This window comes from Triturus cristatus, chromosome 10, assembly GCF_964204655.1.
Source record: "Triturus cristatus chromosome 10, aTriCri1.1, whole genome shotgun sequence".
Classification (NCBI taxonomy): domain Eukaryota; kingdom Metazoa; phylum Chordata; class Amphibia; order Caudata; family Salamandridae; genus Triturus; species Triturus cristatus.
The window spans coordinates 324078095-324099549 of record NC_140593.1 but is presented as its reverse complement, the minus strand read 5'-3'; the positions used below and the strand labels follow the sequence as shown (position 1 = coordinate 324099549).

At 44.3% G+C, this 21455-nt stretch overlaps 1 protein-coding gene across 2 annotated transcripts in view; it reads right to left on the bottom strand.

The window, feature by feature from the left end:
- STAM (signal transducing adaptor molecule) overlaps positions 1 to 21455 on the bottom strand; it is a 249266-nt gene that overhangs the window by 55858 nt on the left and 171953 nt on the right. For both annotated transcript variants that reach the window (XM_085631519.1, XM_085631520.1), the window contains exons 11-12: positions 12451 to 12505; positions 397 to 547 (exon numbers count right to left, since the gene is read on the bottom strand). In XM_085631519.1, the coding sequence (XP_085487645.1) occupies positions 397 to 547; positions 12451 to 12505 (206 nt within the window). The remainder of the gene's footprint in view (positions 1 to 396; positions 548 to 12450; positions 12506 to 21455) is intronic.

Genomic DNA, 21455 nt, shown 5'->3' with positions numbered 1-21455 from the left:
TTTCCTATCCGAATATTTCGGGTAGTGGTGCGCTTTATAAAACACATTCGGTAGCGAACAATTCCAAGAAACAAATTGTAAAGTGCCTTCATGTTAACGCTCATTTATATCATCTTGGACAGCATTAAAAAGTGTGTTTAATAAAAAACCTGTATGAAAGACAATTAAACACTAGCTAATTTCTGAGCTCTGGTATGAGCTATATAATGTTAGTCCATAGTCCCTCTGGTCTATCAGAGTGCTCATGTAGGCTTTAGGTTGAGGCCTTATGGGATATACCCGCCGTGGCCTATCGTGGAGATCTATAGACACAATGTGTACCTCATTGGCAGCTCATATATCATAAGTAAATATAGTCATTTTTACCTACCATTTACCTTGTTACACTAATCATACCTGAGGTGATGTAGTTGTTGACTGCATATAATACTGTTGGTTTGGCACTTTTGCATACATTGAATACATCGGGTCTTCGTTCATCAGCTTTGTGTACATTGAAAGAGCATCCATCACCTTTACATTTAATTCCGAGAGTTCTGAATGTTTCCTAAAACAAGACACAAAATGCTCATAGGTATTTTTGATTGCTACAAAGTAAAAAGACATTCCCCTTAATAAAACGTTCAAACCACTGAACTGTATAAAGGAAAGAAACTCACTAATAATTTTACTTAATCGGTTGAGATAAAACAGGATGATCTCTGTTGTAAAAGTACCGTTTACATTTGCAGGGTTCTTAATAAAAATGAAATGAGACATGAACTTCACCCAATGGGTGGCTATTTAAGGGGGAGGGGTCCTCCTGGTCTGAAACTCGTACTGATAATAAACAAGAGACATGTTTATGGCACTGTTGAAAGACTGGGTGTCAAGGGAAGAAATTGACAGCACTAATACCACCAGTATGTGGGAGATGTATCGGAGGCGAGGGCTGGATAAAAAAGGAAGGAAGTAGAAAGGTGAATAAGAACGATAATAAACAGGTGAATCAGAAATAGGTGGAGTCAGTGGTGAAGGAGGAAAGACCAGCAAAGGACCGAGAGAGAGAGCCCGGCAGGGAAAAAGAGAGAGAGCACTGTTTGATGAAAGGGAAAGGTGTGAGTTATGACCGGGCAGACGAGGACAGGAGCAGCAGTGGGGGCAGCAACCAGGAGTTGCCTGAAGATTATCAGAGTTTATCCGAATGTGACATGGGCGAAAGTGCGCAGGGCGAATTTAAATTAGGGAAGTGGGCAAGCTCAGATGCAGGTGTAGGCTCGCAACGATAACAGACCCCATCTTAGGGTTGAGATTTATTGGAAGAATGGGAACATCCAAAATATGCAAGCCCTAGAGGATACAGGAGCGTAGGACTCATTAATACATGGAAACCCGAAAAAGTGCCAAGGGCAGTATTTTACAATTACAGGTTTGGGTAGAAAGGAAACACCAGCAGTACAAACTACGGTCTATATGAGAATTGAGAGCCTCCCAAAAAGAGAATACACTGTCTTGATAGTGCCCATTCTTGAGTACATCATTGGAATTGACATCCCAAAAAGGCATGACTGTATTTGGAGGATGGATGTTAGCAGTTTGCATCAAAAAGGTACATCTCAGTTGCTACCACGAGAGAGGGTAATTTAAAGATTCCTCCAGTAAAGGTGCCCAAACTACTAAGATAATTCATATGAAACATTACAGAACTCAGGGAGGGCATGAGGAGATCAGTGAGACCGTCCGAGGCTTGATAGAGGCAGGGGTGGTGATTCCAATCACTACCGCCTGGAATAACCCAGTAGTGCCCGTGCGCAAAAGTGAGAATAGTTGGCGCATGATAGCTGATTATCGTGAATTGAGCAAACATACTCCTCCTCGGACTGTCGCTGTCCCAGATACGATTACCTTAATTGAGAAAATACAGAAACACACTGGAACATGGTATGCAACTACTGACATTGCCATTGCTTTTATCACTATACCGAGGGGCCAATAACAATTTGCTTTCTCCTGGAACAGTAGGCAAATTATATTTCAACAACTGCCCCAGGGTATTTGCATAGTCCTACCAACTGTTACCGGCTGGTGAGTGAGCACTTGGATGAGGTATCAGTCATTCCTGGGGTGCACCTTTGCCATTACATTAATGGGAGGATACAGAGAGAGACTAAAGAACAAGTGCAGGTCCAACTGGACAGGATTGTGGAACACTTGCAGAGTAAAGGGTGGGGGATAAATCCAGCAAATGTACAGGGATCCCTTCAAAATTTGAACTTTTTGGGTATCCCATGGCATCAGGGACATAGGGAGGTGGTGCTACAAAAGATTAAGGAGTTTGCGGTGCAGCGAAATAGGAAGGAAGCTCAGAGGTTCATTGCATTGTTTGGTTTTTGGGGACAGCATATCCCTCACTTAAGTCAAATTTTGTCCCCTTGGTACAAAGTTACACGAAAGAAACATGTTTGAGTACAGAGCAGCAACAGAATACATTTGAATCAGCAAAGGAGACTATACAGCTTGCCTTGGATTTGTGGCGAATACAAGTGGGTAATGTTGAGCTGAAAATGACAGCCCAGAGGCAGTATGCCAATTGAAGTTTGTGCCAGAAACAAGGAAAGATGAGGGTGCCTTTTGGATTTTAGCTAAAGAAGTTACCAGATGAAGAAGAGTGGTACACTCCATTTGAAAAGCAGTTGCTTGCATATTATTGAGCCCTGGTGGACACCATTTGACACGGGGGACAATGGAATTTTGAGACCCGAGATTCCTATAATGCAATGGGTGATGAGTTCCCCCAAGACTCATAGAAAAGGGCATGAGCAGGAAAGCCAGCATAATCAAGTGTAAGTGGTACATGCAAGACAGGGCCTGAGTAGACCCCAAAGGTACTGCAGTGTTGCATGAGCAGGTTGCACAGTCCCTAGTGGAAGATACAGAGGTGTTACAGGATGTGCCAGAGATACAGGAGTCCCCTGTGAAGTGGGCTGAGCCGTTTGCAGCATTCTCTTCAGAGGACAAGAGACATGTATGGTTTACTGATGGCTCAGCTAGGTATGTGGGGGCTAATAGGCATCGGAAAGCAGTGTCGTACAATCCTGTGACCAGGATATTGCTAACTACAACTGGAGAGGGAAAGAGTAGTCAGTTTGCAGAAGGATATGCTGTGCATCAGGCTTTGAAACAGGAATTACCTGGAAAGTGTCATATTTACACAGACTCGGGTTCCCACATGGCATGCCCATAACTGGATGATACATTCAAAAGATGGGTGGGGTACGAAGTTCTGGCAAGAGATCTGGGAAATGTTACCGCAAAGCACAGTTTTAAAAAAAACTTTATTGAGAATAAAGCATGTTACATTTATGCATTCAATTATACAGTTTGACATCTAGTCTTTGGCGGAATGGCATCATGACAGCGACTCATTGAAAATGCATGGTAACTCGATAATTCTCTGGGCATGCAAACATCATTTTAGGCTAGCATGTGTATAAGTTGCAGAACCCCCATGTCATATAGCTGTAGGCCTGTCACTGTCAGGGATTGCGACTACATTCAGGGCCGCTGAGTCTGGGGTTGGTCAGAAGGTTCCTCAGTATCATCTGATTGACGGAGGTATGTCACCAGGGGAGCCCAAATGTTGTGCGGCCTGCTAGCCAGAGGCATTAATATTCCAATATTCACTCAAGTGCGTCTGGCAATTGAGTGAATATTGCTGCTAACCAGTGCTTGGATAGTGGTGCCGGCCAGCGGCCCCAATGGATTGCCACCCTGCGCATGGCCAACACCAACATCATTGATACCAGTCTGCGGCTGGCATCCGGGACGTCTTTAACATGTTCCAGTAAGCATGTAAGGGGGTCAGGTGTGATGGTTTCGAAGGTTATAGTGCTAATGATTTTGCACACATCCTGCCAATAGTTCGCTACTTTCAGGCATGTCCAGGCCAGGTGTGTAAATGTTGCGTCAGGTGTCGAACATCATGCACATCTCGCGTCCACAGCCAGGCCCATTTTGTGAAGTGCCATTGGGGAATGGTAGAGCCTGTGCAGAAATGTAAAGTGTATCAGGTGCAGTCGATAGTGGGTGGAGAGTGTTTTAGTCTGGTTACAAGAATAATGCCATTGTGCTGGTTAAGGTCCCTCTGCTAAATCTGCCACCCATGCACAGTGCGCACACTCATTGTCTGCAGAGGAGGCCGCAAGAGTGAGCGCATGCAACCTAGTGACAAGTCTGCGCGGGTACGTGGTCATGTGGATGTATCCAAGTGCTGCATTTGGGAGTCCGGGAATGTGTCATTAATGTTTCTGCAGGTTGCTCCGATTTGATAATATAGCAGGTTGTCAAGGGGAGTTGGGTTTTCGGGGAGAGGGAGAAACTGTTCATTGGGATAAAGGTCTGCGTTGGTACGTGTGCCCAGAGTCGCAGCCCGGCACGCCATACCACTGGTCTGCAATGGAGGGAAAGAGGGATTGTTTGCAGGTTGCATTGCCGGCGCATAGAAGGCTTTGTCCCCTGTGTGTCTGCGGATCCCCTCCCACGCATACATTCAACTGTGTTAATTTCACTTTTGGGGGCTGTGTATGGCAGGACCAGTGCCGTTTGAAGTGGCCAAGGGGAGGTGAGATCTGTCTCAACTGCCACATGCGGTAGGAAGGGCGTCGGGTACAACCAAAAATGAAGGAGACTGGCCTGGGCACAGTGTGCATAGAGCTTAAAGTTTGGAGCACCCATCCCACCACGCGAGAAGGGCAGCGTCAAGGTTTCGTAGGCAATATGAGGAATAAGATGATCATGTTGGAGCACAGTCTTTTAAAGAATTGTGAGGTAAGTGGCAGTGGAATATTTAAAAACAGATATAGAAACTCAGGCAAAATCACCATTTTGGCTATCGAAATTCGGCACACCAGAGAGTGGGAGGTTTTTCCACACAAGAATTTTGGTTTCCAGCCATTCCATAGTTTTACCGAAATTTGCTTTCCAGAGCTCCTCCTTGTTGCTGCTCAGCCATATACCAAGATACTTAGTCGGTCCCGTGGCCCAGTTTATCAGGTATTCCATGAAGACTGGCAGTGGCGCATCAGGTAAGGGAAAAAGAAAGGATATACTCCAGTTTATTTGTACCCACAGAATAACCTCCAAACCGTAACACCTCTCTTGTCATTGGTGCCAGATTTTCCTGTGGCTTGCGAATGTACAATGCGACATCGTAGGCGCACATGGAAGTCACCAAACTGCGGGTCGAAAACCCAATGCCACGCTGCGTATGGTGCTGTCGCAGCCGCGCTGCGAGTGGCTCCACTGCAATAGCGAATAACATTGGCGATAGCGGGCAGCCCTGCCTTGTGCACCTAGTGATAGTAATAGTGGATTGGTCAGTTAATTTTAATGAGCGTCGATGGCAATGTATAGAGTAGTTGATTTTGTGAATAAAGGCTGGGTTGAAGCCAAGGTGGCCAAGCAGAGCGAATAGAAAGGGCCACTCTAGTGAATCATATGCCTTAGTGACCTCCAACAAGGCCACCACCGCTGGCAAAGAAGGATTGATCCGATGCATTACAGAAATGATGGTGCGCAGGATGTGCGACGTGGCGCGGCCCAGAATAAAACCAAAGTGGTCTGGGCAAGCTATTATAGGCATAAGAGGGAGAAGCCGATTAGCCAACAGTTTCACGTATAGCTTATTGTCAGTGTTTATTAATGATAAGGGGCGATACGAATCCTAGCATTCAGGTGCTTTGTCAGGTTTAAGAATGAGAATGATCAATGCCTCTCGGAGATTGGGTGGAAATTGACCAAGCATGACGGATTCATTATACATTTCGGCAAGGTGGGGGATAAGGATAGGCGCGTATTCTTTATAGAAAGCAGGCGTCAGCCCATCCGACCCTTGTGCTTTATCGCCCGGGAAGCCAGCAATAACCTTTGCTATCTCCTCGGTAGTGAATGGTTCATCTAGGTATTCGGGGTGTTCGTCACTGAGACACAGTAGTTCGATGGAGTCGAAATATTGCTCTATAACATCGTGGGGTGTCTCAGCACCAGCAGTGTAAAATTGGGAATGAAATGCAGAGATTCTAGTGTTTATTTCACTGGGGGACATGGTCCTTCCCGCAGTATCATATGATAACTCTGTTATATATGAGAAGGCATGTGGCTTTCTCAGTAGGTTTGCCAGAGTTTTCCCGGGCTGGTCGCCCTCTCCATACCGGCAGGCCTGCGCCTCAGGTATGCCACCTCGCGTTCAGCTTCAGTGTGGTACTCAGTCAGCTTTAACCTTGTGTCTGCCAGTGTAGCAGGGGAATGGTCTGTAATGCATCTTTGGTCGAGTAGCTTGATTTCTGCCTCTAGCCGTTCCAGGGTACCTCTGATGGATCGGAGCACCCCAGACTGCCTAGCTATGCATTCCCCCCAGATCATCACCTTAAAGATCTCCCAGAGGGTCGAGGGCGAGTCTACCGAAACAGTGTGCAGTTAAAAAAAATTGCAATAACGGCGCTGAGCAGCTCCTCCCTGAATGCAGCATCGCGAAGCGTGGGGAGGTTGACACCATGCAAACGTGTTGGGGAGTCGACGGGACCCGCATGGCTAAGCGCACCAGGGAATGATCCGATAGAGTACGCGCAAGGTGCTCGGCAGACGTAGCCCAGCTTGCAACATCCCGAGTTACCAGCCACAGATCAATGAAAGACCAGAAGCCATGTGTGTTGGAAATGCAGGTGCCCTTGAGCCCTGCAGGGTGCGTTTGTTGCCAGGCGTCAGCCAGTATGTTGTCCTGCATAAGTGTACGCAGTGTAGGCGTGGCCAGAGGGTGTTGCAAATGCGCATCCGAGCGGTCCATTGTGCCTAGCGGTGCAATGTCTCCACCCCATATCAGCAGGAGGGGGCCATCTGAGGAGATTATTCTCTATATGTGAATGTAGAATTCTGGGTTGTCCGTGTTTGGACCATAAACTGCTGAAAGGGTTACAGGCTGGGGTGCAGAGAGTCCCGGACAGTATCACATATCTGCCTTCAGCATCTCTGTGGGTTTGCGTAGCGTGCCAGGGCAGGCCTTTTCTAAATAGTATAGTGAAGTCTCTAGCATAGTTGGAATAAAACGAAGAGTAGGATTCTCCCCAGCATTTTGAGTGCAGTCTAGCAGCGTTGGTGGTTGTAAGGTGTGTCTCCTGCAGAAAGCAGTCGTCAGTCTTATGCCTAGTAAGATCATTGAATGCAATCGATATCGTATTCAAAATCAAACAGGAGCAACAAGTTAACAAAGCCCAGGAGCTTGAGATTCCTGCGCCATACCACCCAGGAGCTGCCCTTCCCCTCCCCCTCCCACTCCAACCCCCGAAATAGGTTGAGAATCATGCTGTCCCCCATCCAAGGAGCCCCGACTTGGAGAGTGCCAACAGAACACAGGAATTATTCCTATAGGGTACATGGGCTCGGCCAGACTTCCCCCTTGCCAATGAGGCAGGGTGCTGAACATTAAGGTTCGCAGTGAGGAGGAATATGTATGATTTTAGTTGCCAACAATTAAACAGAAGCAAGGCTATGGTATAAAGTTGTGGCACCGCTAAACATCAAATTTGTGGCCCACCATAACCAGAACAGCACTATGAACGCCGTGCCCCGACTGGCAGAGTCAATCATTGTCACTTGTGCGGCCATCTTCAGACGATGCGGGACGATCTCGGGGGAGGGATTTCTGTAGTTGTTTAGCAAATGTCAAAGCAGCTTTCGGGTCTGTAAAGTATCGGCAACTTGGCAGGGTACATGAGGGCGTATGTAATTGTTGAAGTAATCGTTTGGCAGGAAGGAAGTCTCTCCGGGCAGCTTGCACAGTCAAAGTGAAGTCAGGGTAGAACGAAAGTGTGTTGCCTTAGTGCCTGACTTCTCCCATTTCTCTTGCCTTCTGAAGAATGGAGTCTCGGTTGCAATAATTTAATAGGCACGCTATTATTGGCCTTGCAGGGGTCGTAGGTGGTGGGCGCAGGCCAAGAGACCTATGCGCCCGGTCAACAATGAATAGATCGGATAAGACTGTGCCAAAACGTTAACGTAACAAAGATTCCAAGTAGTCTTTCATTTTAGCAATTGCGGTAGATTCAGGAATTCCTATAATGATAATATTATTCCTGCAGGAGCGGGATTCGAGATCTTCATTCTTTGCACAGATGATTTTTACGCCTTTATCCATCTTCAGGAGTCGCTGTCGGATCTCCGCACCAGTATCATCTGCGTCAGAGACCCTGGCCTCCAGCTGCGTTATACGGGTATCGTGTGAGTCCTCCCGCTGGTTGACCTGCTCAAGATGAGATGTCGGGTGGTTGATTTTAGAGTCAATGGTCTTCAGGCTGGATTTGACCTCGAGCAATAATGAAAGTATGCCCTCAGGTGTGTCCGTCTTTGTGGCCAGCTCACTGGCTTCATAAGGTGGATCACCGCATTTGCCTGTCTCGCGGCCCTCGAAGGTGAGAATAGGATGTTTAGCATCAGTCTTCCCCATTGTGGCCGCAACTAGTAAGCCTAGCCTGATAGGGAGATCGTCAACAATGGCGGTGTGCAGCGGTCTCAAAGCGGGGCCAGGATCAGTGCAGTCCACCCAGCAGCTCCCGCACGCCTCTACGACCCAATGGGGATCCGGATCAATCAGCCTCCACGGGCGGCCCAACAATTGGTGTTCACAGTACAGGCGTAAATAGCAGGAGGTGGCAGGGGAACGCTAGTTCAGTGATTATTATCAGGGCCTGTATGAATCTCTGTCCCGTCGGAGGCCATCTGCTCAAAGCTGGACACAGTGTGGTTGTTCTCCCCGCTCTATGTCAGCCAGAACAAGGCCGGTAGCACTGGGCAAGTCCGTGGTCTTCAGATCAGCGCGTTTCGGGGCGCCTGTCCAAGTCCAAGAGTGCGCGGGGGGGGGTAATCTCACCCCCCACGCAGGAGACTGTGGAGTGCTACTATTGGTTTCGTGGGGGAGTGGGCATACAGCTAAAGGTTTGCTTCCAGGAGGGTGGTGCAGTGCTTGGTGTCACACTCCCTGACTAGGACAGCATCGGGGCTGTGGGGCTCCTGCGGCGCAGGATCTTCAGCGCTGCAGCGCTCATGTATTTAGGGCCTAGCCAGCTTGAGTTCCCCGCCAGCTGCAGTTCATGCACACCTCGGGTGTGGGGCTCTGTTAGGGGGCCGCCAAGATCTTGCGGTTTGCCTCCTCCCAGCACCAGCACCTTACTTGTTTAATGTCTGGGCGCTCCAAGTGCCACACAGCAGTTCCTCTCCAGCACGGCCTCCCAGCATGCGGCGGGTCTCTGGCTCTGTCGCCGCAGCCCGTGCAGAGAAGGGCAGTTCTGCTGGGTGGCCGAGCCACCCCTTCCGCCTAGCATGGCCAAAGCCTCGCCACATACAGCAGCGGCACCCGGAATCCAGGAAGTGGGGTTAGCAAAGGATTGGATGGGCAGCTCCCACCAGTTCCTCCAGTCCGGTTCGCATCGTGGGTTGGATCGCACCGCTCCTCTTGTAGGTCACAATCACAGCGCGGTCCTGGCAGCACCCTCCCTCAGCCAGCAGGCTCCAGCTCTCTCTGTATCCCGGGTGTCCCTGGGACTGTCAGAAACAGCAGCGTCTGTGCTAGTGGCGATTAGCAGCACGGGCCTGCCTTCTGTGCAGCTGTACCTCCCCGCTGCTGACGGATTTTGTCAGATTTCTTCGTTCGGCCAGCAGAGCTCGCTCAGCGCACAGCCATCTTACCGCTGGCAAGACCACCGCAAAGCACAGTTACTGTATATCACGTAGATGCCCACTGCCAAACATACTCATACAGTGTTGTACTTCCTTTGCAGATGAAAAAGCCAACATTCTGGAGGCCGAGGCGGTGACACTGATTTGACGGGAATAGCTATGTGGGCGCACCAAAAATATAGACACCTGGGAGAGAAAGCCACTAACAGATGGGAAGAGAATAAAAGGATGCATATTTCCCTAGATTTGATCAAAACTGAGATTATTCAATGTCCCATTTGTCAACATACACAAAAGAGAACAGTTCTACAGGTGGTGAGAGGTCAGCTAGGTAGGGCAAAGCTGCCAGGGCACACATGGCAGATCGACTATATTGCGCCAATTCCAATTAGTCTGGGTTGTCAGTATGAATGTACAGTGGTGAATACTTATCTGGCTACTTGATAGCCTTTCCGTGTAAATGCGCCACTCAGCAGAATACTTTGAAAACACTGAATCTAATTATTTTCCATTATGGTATTCCATTGCAGATCTAAAGAGGCAATGCGTCTCATTTCTAAGGCAAATTGGTGCAGGATTATTGTTCACAGCACAACATAGAGTGGATTTATCATATCTGGAGTCAGAGGCTTATCCCATAAAGAATGAATAGACAGATCTTCTATTGCCTCAATTAGATACTTCCATGTTGGTGAATTGATTTTATTCTTTTCCAGGTTTTAATGAATGATCCTTTTCGTGCAATGATTTGATTTAGCAGACCAAATTCTAATCTTACCTGAGCTGGTGAGGCATTGTATGGAAGTTTAAAAAGAGATCTAAATATTTTAGTGACAGTTATATTTAATGTTACTGCATCTCTCCTCTGCATTGACTCGCTTCCATACGACATAGTTGGTTGAAGTTTTGCAGATATTATTTTTAGTAGTGGTTGGTGGCTAGAGCCTCCTAGTGACCTCTGTGATGAACGAAATGCTAAGAGTAAGGAGTTTCCCTTCCTCTGTAAATCCATAGGATGTGGCTTGAAGTAACCCTTCTAGTCAAATATTACTCTGAGGTATTTACGTTTTAACTTGTTCTAGTCGCCAGTTTGTAGGAACCACTTACATTTTTTATGAATCTTATTATTGTGTTTTTTCATTTATTACCATACCATTAAGTAACAAATAGTTTGAGCAGATTTTCATCGAACAATGTCAAATAAACCAATAGTGCCAATCAACTATGGAGATCCCATGCCATCAAAATAAAATGAGGCACCTGACAATGATTATGCCTCATAATTTGTCAAACAATCCCTTTACTCTCTTATATTAATGGATGGCAACTTGGGACAGTCTTCCTTTCTAAGAGGGTCTGACAAAGGACTGAAAAAATTCTTAGATCTGATAGAGCCAAAACTACTAACATACACTTCCATTTCTTCAGCTGTGCCTGCTCTCTACAAAAAGCCTATAGCTGGGCCATATGAAGTGAAATAATGCATGCCCTCATCACATGACTGGTTCAAATCATGAGCTTTAGAACTAGGCTGTAGATTAGGTCCCACACCAGTAGCAAGTTTAAAGTATGCCCCATCAAGATGGTGACTTACTTTGATAATTGATTCAATGGCATATAAATCAGCCTGTTCAATATTTTCTGCCCATTAACAGCTTGATTCAATATGATATACTTACATGCTAAGCCTTCAACTGTGTTGAGATAGCAATCAAGGATGCTGTAATGGGCTTCAAAACAAAATCTTAAAGCTATTCATCCACTGTTAGCAGTAATTTGATGAATGCTATAGTTCTCCTAGTTGTAATTTTACTTGGGTTTATATTTCAGTAACAATATTTCTATCATTGTAAGTATGCCTGTCACGGATACATTCAACAAGTGAGAGCTAACTATTACAAGAAACAATGTAGAATGTGCAACATGTGTAAATACTAATGTATTACGAACTGTTTTTTATAGGTAATGTGTTTGTGTTGATGTTTGTAAATTAATGAACAAATAAGTCTTTGGTTTGAAATCATATGTAGTAAATATTATAAATTCTACTTGAATGTGTAATTTAAGCATGAGAAATTTAAATAAATGTAAGAGAGTGGGAATCTGTACAGCATCCCAAACTGCAGTGCAAGGCTAGCTGTTCCTAAATGTTTTCTCTAAAGGAACAGGCGGAATACACATTTAGGTTTGGTGCATTGCTATACACAATTGCCATCAAACCAGTGTCTAGGAACCAGGAACATGCGGTCTTCATGGAGGCCTAGTGACATGAGCAGACTACTGTGGATGTAGCCAAATCAAAATGTGCTTGCAAAAGTAGTTGTGGTGGTTCTTTGAAATTAGAGTGGCAGATCTGCAGAGCTTGTAACCAGGACCAAAGAAGTCATACCCTCACAGAACTAAATGTAGGTAAAAATGTACATTTCCCCTTTTGTAGACCCTAGAGACAGCATACAATGTAGGTAAAGTGATTATGTTTGCACTAAAAAGCTTTAAATCTAAGTACAAAACAATTAGCTTAGTTCCCATAAACATAGAAAAGATGTGCAATCCTAGCAGGCAATAGGTAACATGTTAACAAATATTTGTCAAGGAATGTATTGAAGCTGGGATGTTGAAAACTCCAGGCAACCCTCTTTAAAAGGACAAAAGCCCAATGTCTACAACTAACATAGCTTTCTGACCTACGCAAGGACATTGTCACAACATGCGCAGATGCCAAAAGGAAAACTCTGAAGAGGATACCTGTCAATGTCTTGCAGCTTCTCATCGATGAGCGGACCCATGTGGTTGCAAGCAGCTGAGCAGACAAGAAAAATAAACATTTTAATATGAATATTATTGTAAACGGTAAATAATCAACTTAAAGCAAAACAATAATGTTTCCACAATTCAAGAATATTTCATTTACCCTAAGCCAGTGAATAAGTGGACAGGCAACACTAACAAGTGACTTCCTTTTCATCCTGGGTTTGCTTTGCAAGTATTAGGAATATCAACTGAAGTCCTAAACATTTTACCTGGAATGCTACAAAACTATAGCTATCTACACACAGAAAAAGATATATATATATATCTTCCAAACGAAAGGCAAAGCATCAGGACGCCCAGCCTGTTGGATCAGGGCTTGCTGGGTCGCGTTCATCCCCAAAATATTCCAAAAGAAAATTGCACTCTACCTCCAGGATTGTGCAAAACAAGCCCAGCCACCGTCCTTAGTGACAAACCTTTATTCAGGCAACAGTAGGTGCATAACACGTTTCAACTCACATGAGTCTTAATCATATGCATCCAACAAAGGGGCCACCCACGGTCTTTTTATAGAAACAAATAGTAAACCGTGATGAGGGTCACATGACACTACTTTAACATTAAAGGAACCATTTCTGTTGGAAACTGTACCCTTAAAGCAACTTATTTGATGTAATTAGACACAGTGCACAATTCAAGGTGATACTATGCTTGGATGAATCCAGAAAGTTCTTTATCTCGCTCTCTCTATATATATGTATATATCTCTCTCTCTATATATATATGTATATATCTATCTATCTCTCTCCCTCTCTCATATATAATTTTTTGCACGGAAAAAAACAAAGGTTACAGGGACGTTATAGTTAGGCTGACATTTCACTCGTACAATACAGAAATTCAGCCGTTATAGTAGCTGAGCTCAGCCTAACTATAACGTTCCTGTAACCTTTGGCTTTTTTCAGTGAATTTCTGAGGTTTTTTAAATACCAATTACTAACTAGAACATTTCTGGAACCTGTGGTTTTTTTCAGTGAATTTTTAAGTTTTTTTAAATGAGATTTCCGAATTATAATGTCCCTGAAGCCTGTGGTTTTTTCAGTGAATGTCTTAGTTTTTAGGTCGAGCATTCGAGACCTCTTGTATATACTTTAGTATATACTTCTTATGTACTTTAGTACATACAGCCCAGCCATAGGCTTCCCATTTGCTGGCTGCCTTGTCGCTCTCATATTCTTTCTCCCCATTTACCCACGGCATGCATTTGTCATGCCTCTTCCCGTGTTTAGCCATTCCTGAGAGCAGGGATTCAGTACAATATAAATAAACAGGTCACCATTTTAACATCTGTTCAGGAACTCCGTTCTTCTTTCATGAAAAGCAATTCACAGGTTTGGTCTTGTTTTCACCCGCTTGCTTCGTTTTTGTAAACAGGTCTGTAAATTTTGTCATCTAGTCACATTTTCTGTGCATTCAAAGAGCAAGTCAAATGTCTGATGCTGTTTGCCAACACTTATTTTCTTACTCTGACTTCAAAGCTAGAGGATTTCCTGTTTTGCTTGCACGTCCCCAATCACTCTCCCCCTTGCCGCTTGAGCCCTGCTGGTGTTGCTTGTTTGTCCTTTGAGTTAGAGCGTCTACGGGTTTCGAGCATTAACTTCTGGACTTTCACTTTTCTCGATTTAGGACTTGTGCCTTGGTCGCTCATTTAGCTTTACAAATGTAGCTGTCCCTGCTCAGGCAGGGCTTGCCCATCTCAGTAAATGAACATTTACGGGACACTTAGCTGCGAGGGGACTCATGTGCTTCACATCGTGCCAGCCCTTTCTAGCAGGGCGTGTGAACACACACCAAGGTGTTTGTCACAAAGGGTAACTAACCTTTCACAAATGAAGAGGCAGTTTTGAAGTAAATGTTGCATGGCTCCAAGCATCTGGAGCCCCGCTACTCCGAAGCGTGACAGGGTTTGAACATTTCCTGAAATGCAGCCAGAGGTTTTCAGTTAAGCATCTTGAGTTTTATAGACTCTTCCTTTCAGGTGTAATCAATCGCTCCTTTCTCTTCCATTGATTGTTGTAAAACGTGCATTTATAATGTGAATATAATAGCTCATTATAACCCACGTGCTCCTTTAAACATTGTTGATATTTATGTTTCACTGGGAGCCTAAGAAGGTCATTTTTTTTAAATTATGCTTCCAATGTTTCCTTGCACAGAGGCAGTCTAACGTTGGAAATGTGGATTTGTTTCTGTTTCGCGTACTTTTTTTTAAGTTCAAGCCAACATGAAACAAATTATTTAATCTTGTGGGTATTTATTTGCAGGGCTATGTGCTTTAGATATGAATTTAGATATGAAGGGCCACCTAGTGGAGAAATATTTCACATCTTAATATTTTATAAAGTGAGGCGAATGTGCTGTTGAAAATCGCTCTGATCTTTGTTTATTACGCCTTCCAATGCTATCTTCTTCAAAACCAAAGTCGAATTTGCAAAGATGAGCATTCAACCGGAAGGCTGGTATTACATCTTCCAAAGAATACACAGACGTCTGTCTAAGTGACATGACGTCCCCCAAAATAATAATTTTCCTGCTCCGAATAAGGTCTTTATCTTTGGTGTGGGACCCTACTTGATAAAATAAAAGACCAGCCAGTTGAACAGAGCCAATATTTTATCACATTTAGTAGTCTGTTGACACTGGAGCTTTCCTTTCCTTTTAATACAGTCATCAAGGTTTGGTGCTTTTCTCTTTCACCTGTATTTGCTATCAATGTTTCCCCTTTCCATCGCTCCCTCCCTTTTATCAAAATTCAGACACTAGTTAATTCTCTCAATAATTGTTTGGAAACTATATTTTTTAATCAGTGTGTGTCTCTAAGAAGTAAAATTCCACTCAGAGGTGACCCTAAAGGAGGTATGGACTTCTATTATTTTTCATATAGTGATTCAAATGGTCCCAGGTTTGACTCCCAATGAGTCAACTCCTCATCCTTTCTAGGTCGATATTAAGTACCAGTCACCTCTTTTATTCAGCTCCAGGAACCCAGAGGTGAATGTGCATTTTTCACAAATATACCTTAAGTATGCCAGTATTACCTCATTTGCTTTTGTTTGCATATCAGTAATGTGAGGAGTAATAGGATTTTTTTCGGTGTAGCCGACACGTCAGAGAAACAACCTTGTATGGCTAGAAGATACCCTATAATTTTACATTTCAACACAGGATAGAAGCACCCAATATACCCATGAAGATTAACCTTATGATTCAAAATATTGCCATCTCTGCCTATGTAGGCATTTTTGCTTTTATTTCAATAGGAAAACAAAACGGATCTTATTTTTAGCTGGGTTTTTTTTTTTTTTTTTGAAACCCACAATGGTACCGGATAGTGAAAATTGGAAACTGAGATTTGGGAGGAGACGTGCTGGTTACAGTGTGCAAAAAGAACGTGTGAGCATGGAAACAACTTTAGACTGCTTGAGGCACAGCCGTGCAGAATGTTTCAGAACATTATAAGCTTTTATTAATTACTCTCCCGTCAGCTATAACCCTTGCTATTCTGTTGTTTGCAAAGCTGAGTTGGGTGGGGGTGAGCTTTTATGGAGTCAAGTCAGAATGGGTAACCTAGATTTTACTGTTCTTTAAAAACAAGGCAGTAAGCAAAAGTCTTAAATATCATATGGCTGCTTTAATTAATTTTGGAAACACCTTAGAGATTGGAGTTGTCACACAATTACAGGTCTGCGGTGCAGCAAAACCTCATGGCCTACTATTGATCACTGTGCAAGCCTAGGTGTAGAAACAGTGACTTTGTAGCTTACTGGATAATGACGACTGGCCCGGAATCAGAAAGATGTTGTTGTGACTTATTTTTAGAGTACCTATGTCTTAATGTTGACTAAGCCATGAGTACTCCTGACTTGCCCCTGCAATACAGGAGAAAGTTAAGAGTCTTGCTACAAGGACAATCACACACACTAAGCAAAATCTTTATGGATCGGTTCCATTTAGGAGCTGAACGCTCAATGGAAAAATAGGTCCAGCTGTGTATGCCATGTTTTTTGTCTGATATTGTCATTGAGTTATGTTGGTTGGTTCATAGTTGCTGGTCCTTATAGCTTCCTAGCATTCCATAGGTGCCAGGATTGTGTATGTTTAAATTGGTGCCTAATTTAGTGAAGTAGTATCTCCATCGCGTAAAAGCAGTGTCCAGTCTTGAAATGGAATATTGCCAACTGAGCATTGGTAAGATCAGTACCATTGGAATTCTGTACCCACCTCCACTTTGGCCAAGCTCAGTCTTTTTATAGCTGATGTTCCCACTCTTATAACTTATTTATTAACGCTAGGAAAGTACTTTGCATAATAATTGCAAATGTAATGCCTGCAGTTAGATGTACGAGACTGCCAACCAAGGCCCTTTTAAAAACATTTTGGATTCAAAACTCTTTGAATGCTTTACACGTACTTATCATTCAAGTTTGTAAAACAGGCAGTCATGTATGAACCATAAAGATAGTAATGCTAAAACATGCTACAGCTAGTGCTGCTGAAACATACTACAGCTAGTGCTGCTGAAACATACAACACCTAGTGCTGCTGAAACATACAGCACCTAGTGCTGCTGAAACATCACACAGCTAGTGCTGCTGAAACATCACACAGCTAGTGCTGCTGAAACAGCTCATTGTTGTGCACAGGATCAACGCACAGGCAATTTTCAAGTGTGTTCTTCTAGCTGAGCCTCAAACTTGCAGGTTTTCCTGATCAGGTCATGCTTTTGCATAAAAGCTGATCTGTGAATTGCTGGTGTCGACTACTGCAGCTGCCACATTGATATCCAAAGAAAAAGTTTTTGGACATATTTCAAATCATATCAAAACGGGATTTGTAAAGCGTGGCTAATCACCGGTGAGGGTATCCAGGCACTGCTTCAGTACACGGTTAAATGGGTACTATATACTTATACATAAAACACCTTGACAAAATAACTTCCCTTGAGTTTAGCTTGCCACCAGCTGCCAGCATATTTAACAAATGCTCAAGGTGCAAGAAGACTCCTCATTTGTTGTTCCAAGGAAATCCATTCAGACTCAGTTTCCTCACAATTCAAGGGTGACAGTTTTGTTTGACTTTCTAGCCATCAGTCATGTGCCCTTGGGTTCGAAATTAGATGCAGTATTGTAGCACATACTCATTGTTTACATGTCTTCTACCTCTGCATCTGGAGGTAGCCCAGAAGGTGCTTCCATTCCAGAGTCCCACATATTGTCAAACTATGGTGCGTGCTTCAGTTATTACGTACCACTCAACATTGAAGCCCTTTCCCGTTATTTCTGCATGTAGTAAGAGAGGAACAGTGTCAAGCAGCCTGGTACTTCCCCCTAACTAAGTACACTGGCTGAGAGCAGTAAAGTAGATGGAAAATTCGTTTTAGATCGAGCCTACTAGAGAGCGCATGCACTGGCTATTGTGAGGGACATTGTGACTTACCTAGAATATGGAGGGACTTCAATCACGCCCATTGCTTGGCTTTCTAGTCACTCATTTGTCTGCTTCTTATGCGAGTCCCAGTATGTCAGTCTTGAGTTTGTCTCTCCTGTGGTGCATTCCTGCTTTACCGTGTCTTTAATTGGCTTTAATCTCTACTTTCACTGCTTGTATTTGAAGCAATATTTTATTTTCTATTAAGTACTTCATAAGTGTTTTCAAGCGGTCTCCCTCGTGTACTTCTCTCCCTGTGCACTGTGTTGCTCTCTGTCGCCATAGTGCTTCTCCCCGCAGTGTTGTTTTCTCCTCACTTGCGTCCTTCTGCTCCCCGTTTATTATTTGACTATGCACCCACACACTCTTATTTCTTTACCCCAATCTCCATGCTGCTTTTTTTCCTCTCCCACCCATGCCTAGGTGTCTCCCACCTTCCATCATATTGCCTAGGCATCCCCTTGTGTTGCTTCTGTTTGTCCCTTCTTCTTTTGAGTTGCTTCTGTTGCCCCCCCCTCAATCTCCCCTACTGTTTTCCTGAACCCCACCAATGCTTGTTCCCAACTAACGTCCTCTATTTGTGCTCTGTTGTCTGAACAGTCCAAAGTGTGAGTGTTCTTGGGCCAGCTGTACATGCAGTAGATGCTGTTGTGAACTCAATGTTAAACCTCACTATACCGTATTTCCTGTTCAGGGTAGCTGTGGTATTCCTATTCTTTTAATACGCTTGCCTGCCACTTCACAGGTTGATCAAGAGATAAATTACTTTTTCATACACTTTAGAAAAAGCAAGCATTTTAAAGCAAAAAATGAAGAATATATTTGTGATAACTGCATAATAATATGGGACAGCTTATATTACTGGAAAGATGTGTTGTGTTCCAATTAATCCTACTACCCAATGCATCACAAAACCTAAAATAATTCAATGAAAATGGTCTCATTATCAGCTACCTTCCCAAGAAAGCCTGGAGCATGGAATGAGCTTGTGGCGCACACGAAAACAGTGTCAATATATTTCATTAAAAGTGTACTAAAATGGCTTGCAGTTTTTTGGCTATATTAATTGGAACACAATTGTGTTCCAATTAATATAGCACAAAAACTGCAAGCCATTTTCTCAGGAATTCCGCTGCAAAGGACTTACAGGAGGTACAAGGAGGGCTTTTTGGCCCCCAAGGTCCCTCAGAGGTAAAGTGAACTGGATTCCCCAACCAGTAGTGCGCCAGGAGACACGTTTGCACATTGGTGGAGAAAGGGGTTTGTGGCCTCCGAAGACCTCTTAGCAATCCCAATGTGTGGGACTTACTGGAGGTAACAGGAGGGGTAGTAGATCCCCAAGGACGGCCTTGGGGGCCAACTGCCCCTCCTATTACCTCCAGTAAGACCCACACAGCAGGATTGCTAAATTCTGAAAGCGGGCCACACACCCTTTCTCCACCACTTTGCAAATGTGCCTACTGGCGCGCTCTTGATTGGGGGATGAAGTCCACTTTACCTCTGAGGGACCTTGGTGTCCAAGATGCCCTCCTAATACCTCCTATAAGTCCTACGCAATGGAATTCCTGAGAGCTGGTTGAAGGCCCATCCCCCTTTCTCCACCACTCTACAAACGTGACTGCTAGTTAAAAAACCTTAGAAATTCACACAAAAAAACAAATGTTACAGGGATGTTATAGTTAGCAAATAGAATTTTAAAAACCCTATAAATTCACTAAAAAAGACCAAAGGTTACAGAGACGTTATAGTTGGAAAATAGAATTTTAAAAAACCTTATAGTTAGGGTCAGATTTTACTCAGACGTTATGCTAGAACTCACGCCCCCACAATGCACTGCTTATGACCTCACATATTACATCACTCATGACATGGACAGTGACATCACTGATGACATCTCAAATGACATCATCCACAGCATATCTGACAGACCCACTCACACCCCTATAGAATATTTTATACACCCACTGCCACTCCCACACAACCATTCAAAAACCCATTCAGAGCCATACCAGTACTTACACAACCACTCACTGATTCATTGATCTATTTTATTTATTTATTTATTTATTGATATTTATAACGCGCAACAGCTACCCTCAATGGGTTTCCCGGCGCAAGGGATAGACTCAAGAAGAAAGCAGACCATATGAGAAACAACACCTTAAACCTCAAAGCAGCACAGATCATTGAAAAAGTATAGTTTTCAACTTTTTTCTGAAAGCAAAATAATTAGTTTCCATTTTTAGAGAAATGGGTAGGGTATTCCAATATTTGGGGGCAAGATGTGAAAAGGCCCGTCCCCCCATTCTTGTAAGCTTAAAACGAGGGATAACAAAATCGCAATTGGCAGAGGATCTGAGAGTGCGACTGGGCCTATAAGAGTGGACCAAACTTTGTAGATATCTTGGTGCAGAGCCTTGCTTGATTTTAAAAAGATAGCATAAGGCTTTAAAATTGATGCGACTAGGGATCCGAAGCCAGTGTAGATCACGCAGCGCCTGAGTGGCCGATTGTCTTCTCGGAATGTTACAAAGAAGCCTGGCCGCTGAATTTTGGACCACCTGAAGTCTGTTAACAGTGGCCACATCAGCACCAAGATAAAGGACATTTCCGTAGTCCAGGCGAGATGTAACTAACGCCTGGACAACGGTTCGTCTGGTGGAAGAAGGCAGCATCCAGAGAATTTTCTGGAGCCATCGCAAGATGGCAAAGCAGCTGGCGGCCACCTTAGTGGCCTGCTGTCGCATGGAAAGTTGGTCTCTATGATAAAGCCCAGATTACGAACCACAGAAGATGGCTGGGGAAGGGATCCCATTTCCTCAGGCCAATGTTGAGGGCCCCATAAATCCTTATGCTTTCCTAGGATAAGAATTTCGGTTTTGTCACCGTTTAGTTTAAGAAGATGGCTTTGCATCCACTCCGCTATACGTGACAACCCGACTTTCAGAGCTGATATGTCATTACTCTCGCAGCTGGAAAGGGAGAAGACAATCTGAGTGTCGTCGGCGTATGAAAAGATAGTTAGCCCTGCGTCCTCAGCAATAGACGCCAGGGGTCTAATGTATATGTTGAACAACAAAGGGCTCAGTATAGACCCCTGGGGGACACCATACGCCGAAGAACATGTGGAAGAGGTGGCTTTCGCGGAGAAGACCTGAAAAGATCGCTCACTTAAAAAGGAGGCAATCCAGGCCAACGCAGGGCCATCTATTCCTAGGGAACACAGAGAGTCCAAAAGAATGGAGTGGGACACGGTATCGAAAGCCGCACTCAAATCCAGAAGGATGAGCACAGAGGTTTCCCCACGATCGATAGCGTGTCTCAGACTTTCCGTTACTCCCAGAAGGGTGGTTTCTGTGGAATAGTGGGATAGTGGGCGCGAAAGCCACATCCACTCACTCATCCATACTGCCACTCATAGAACCACTCACTCACTAATACAGTTATTGACATATCCAGTCATACACCCATACAGGCAGTCACACACTGAGTGATACGCCCATACAACTACT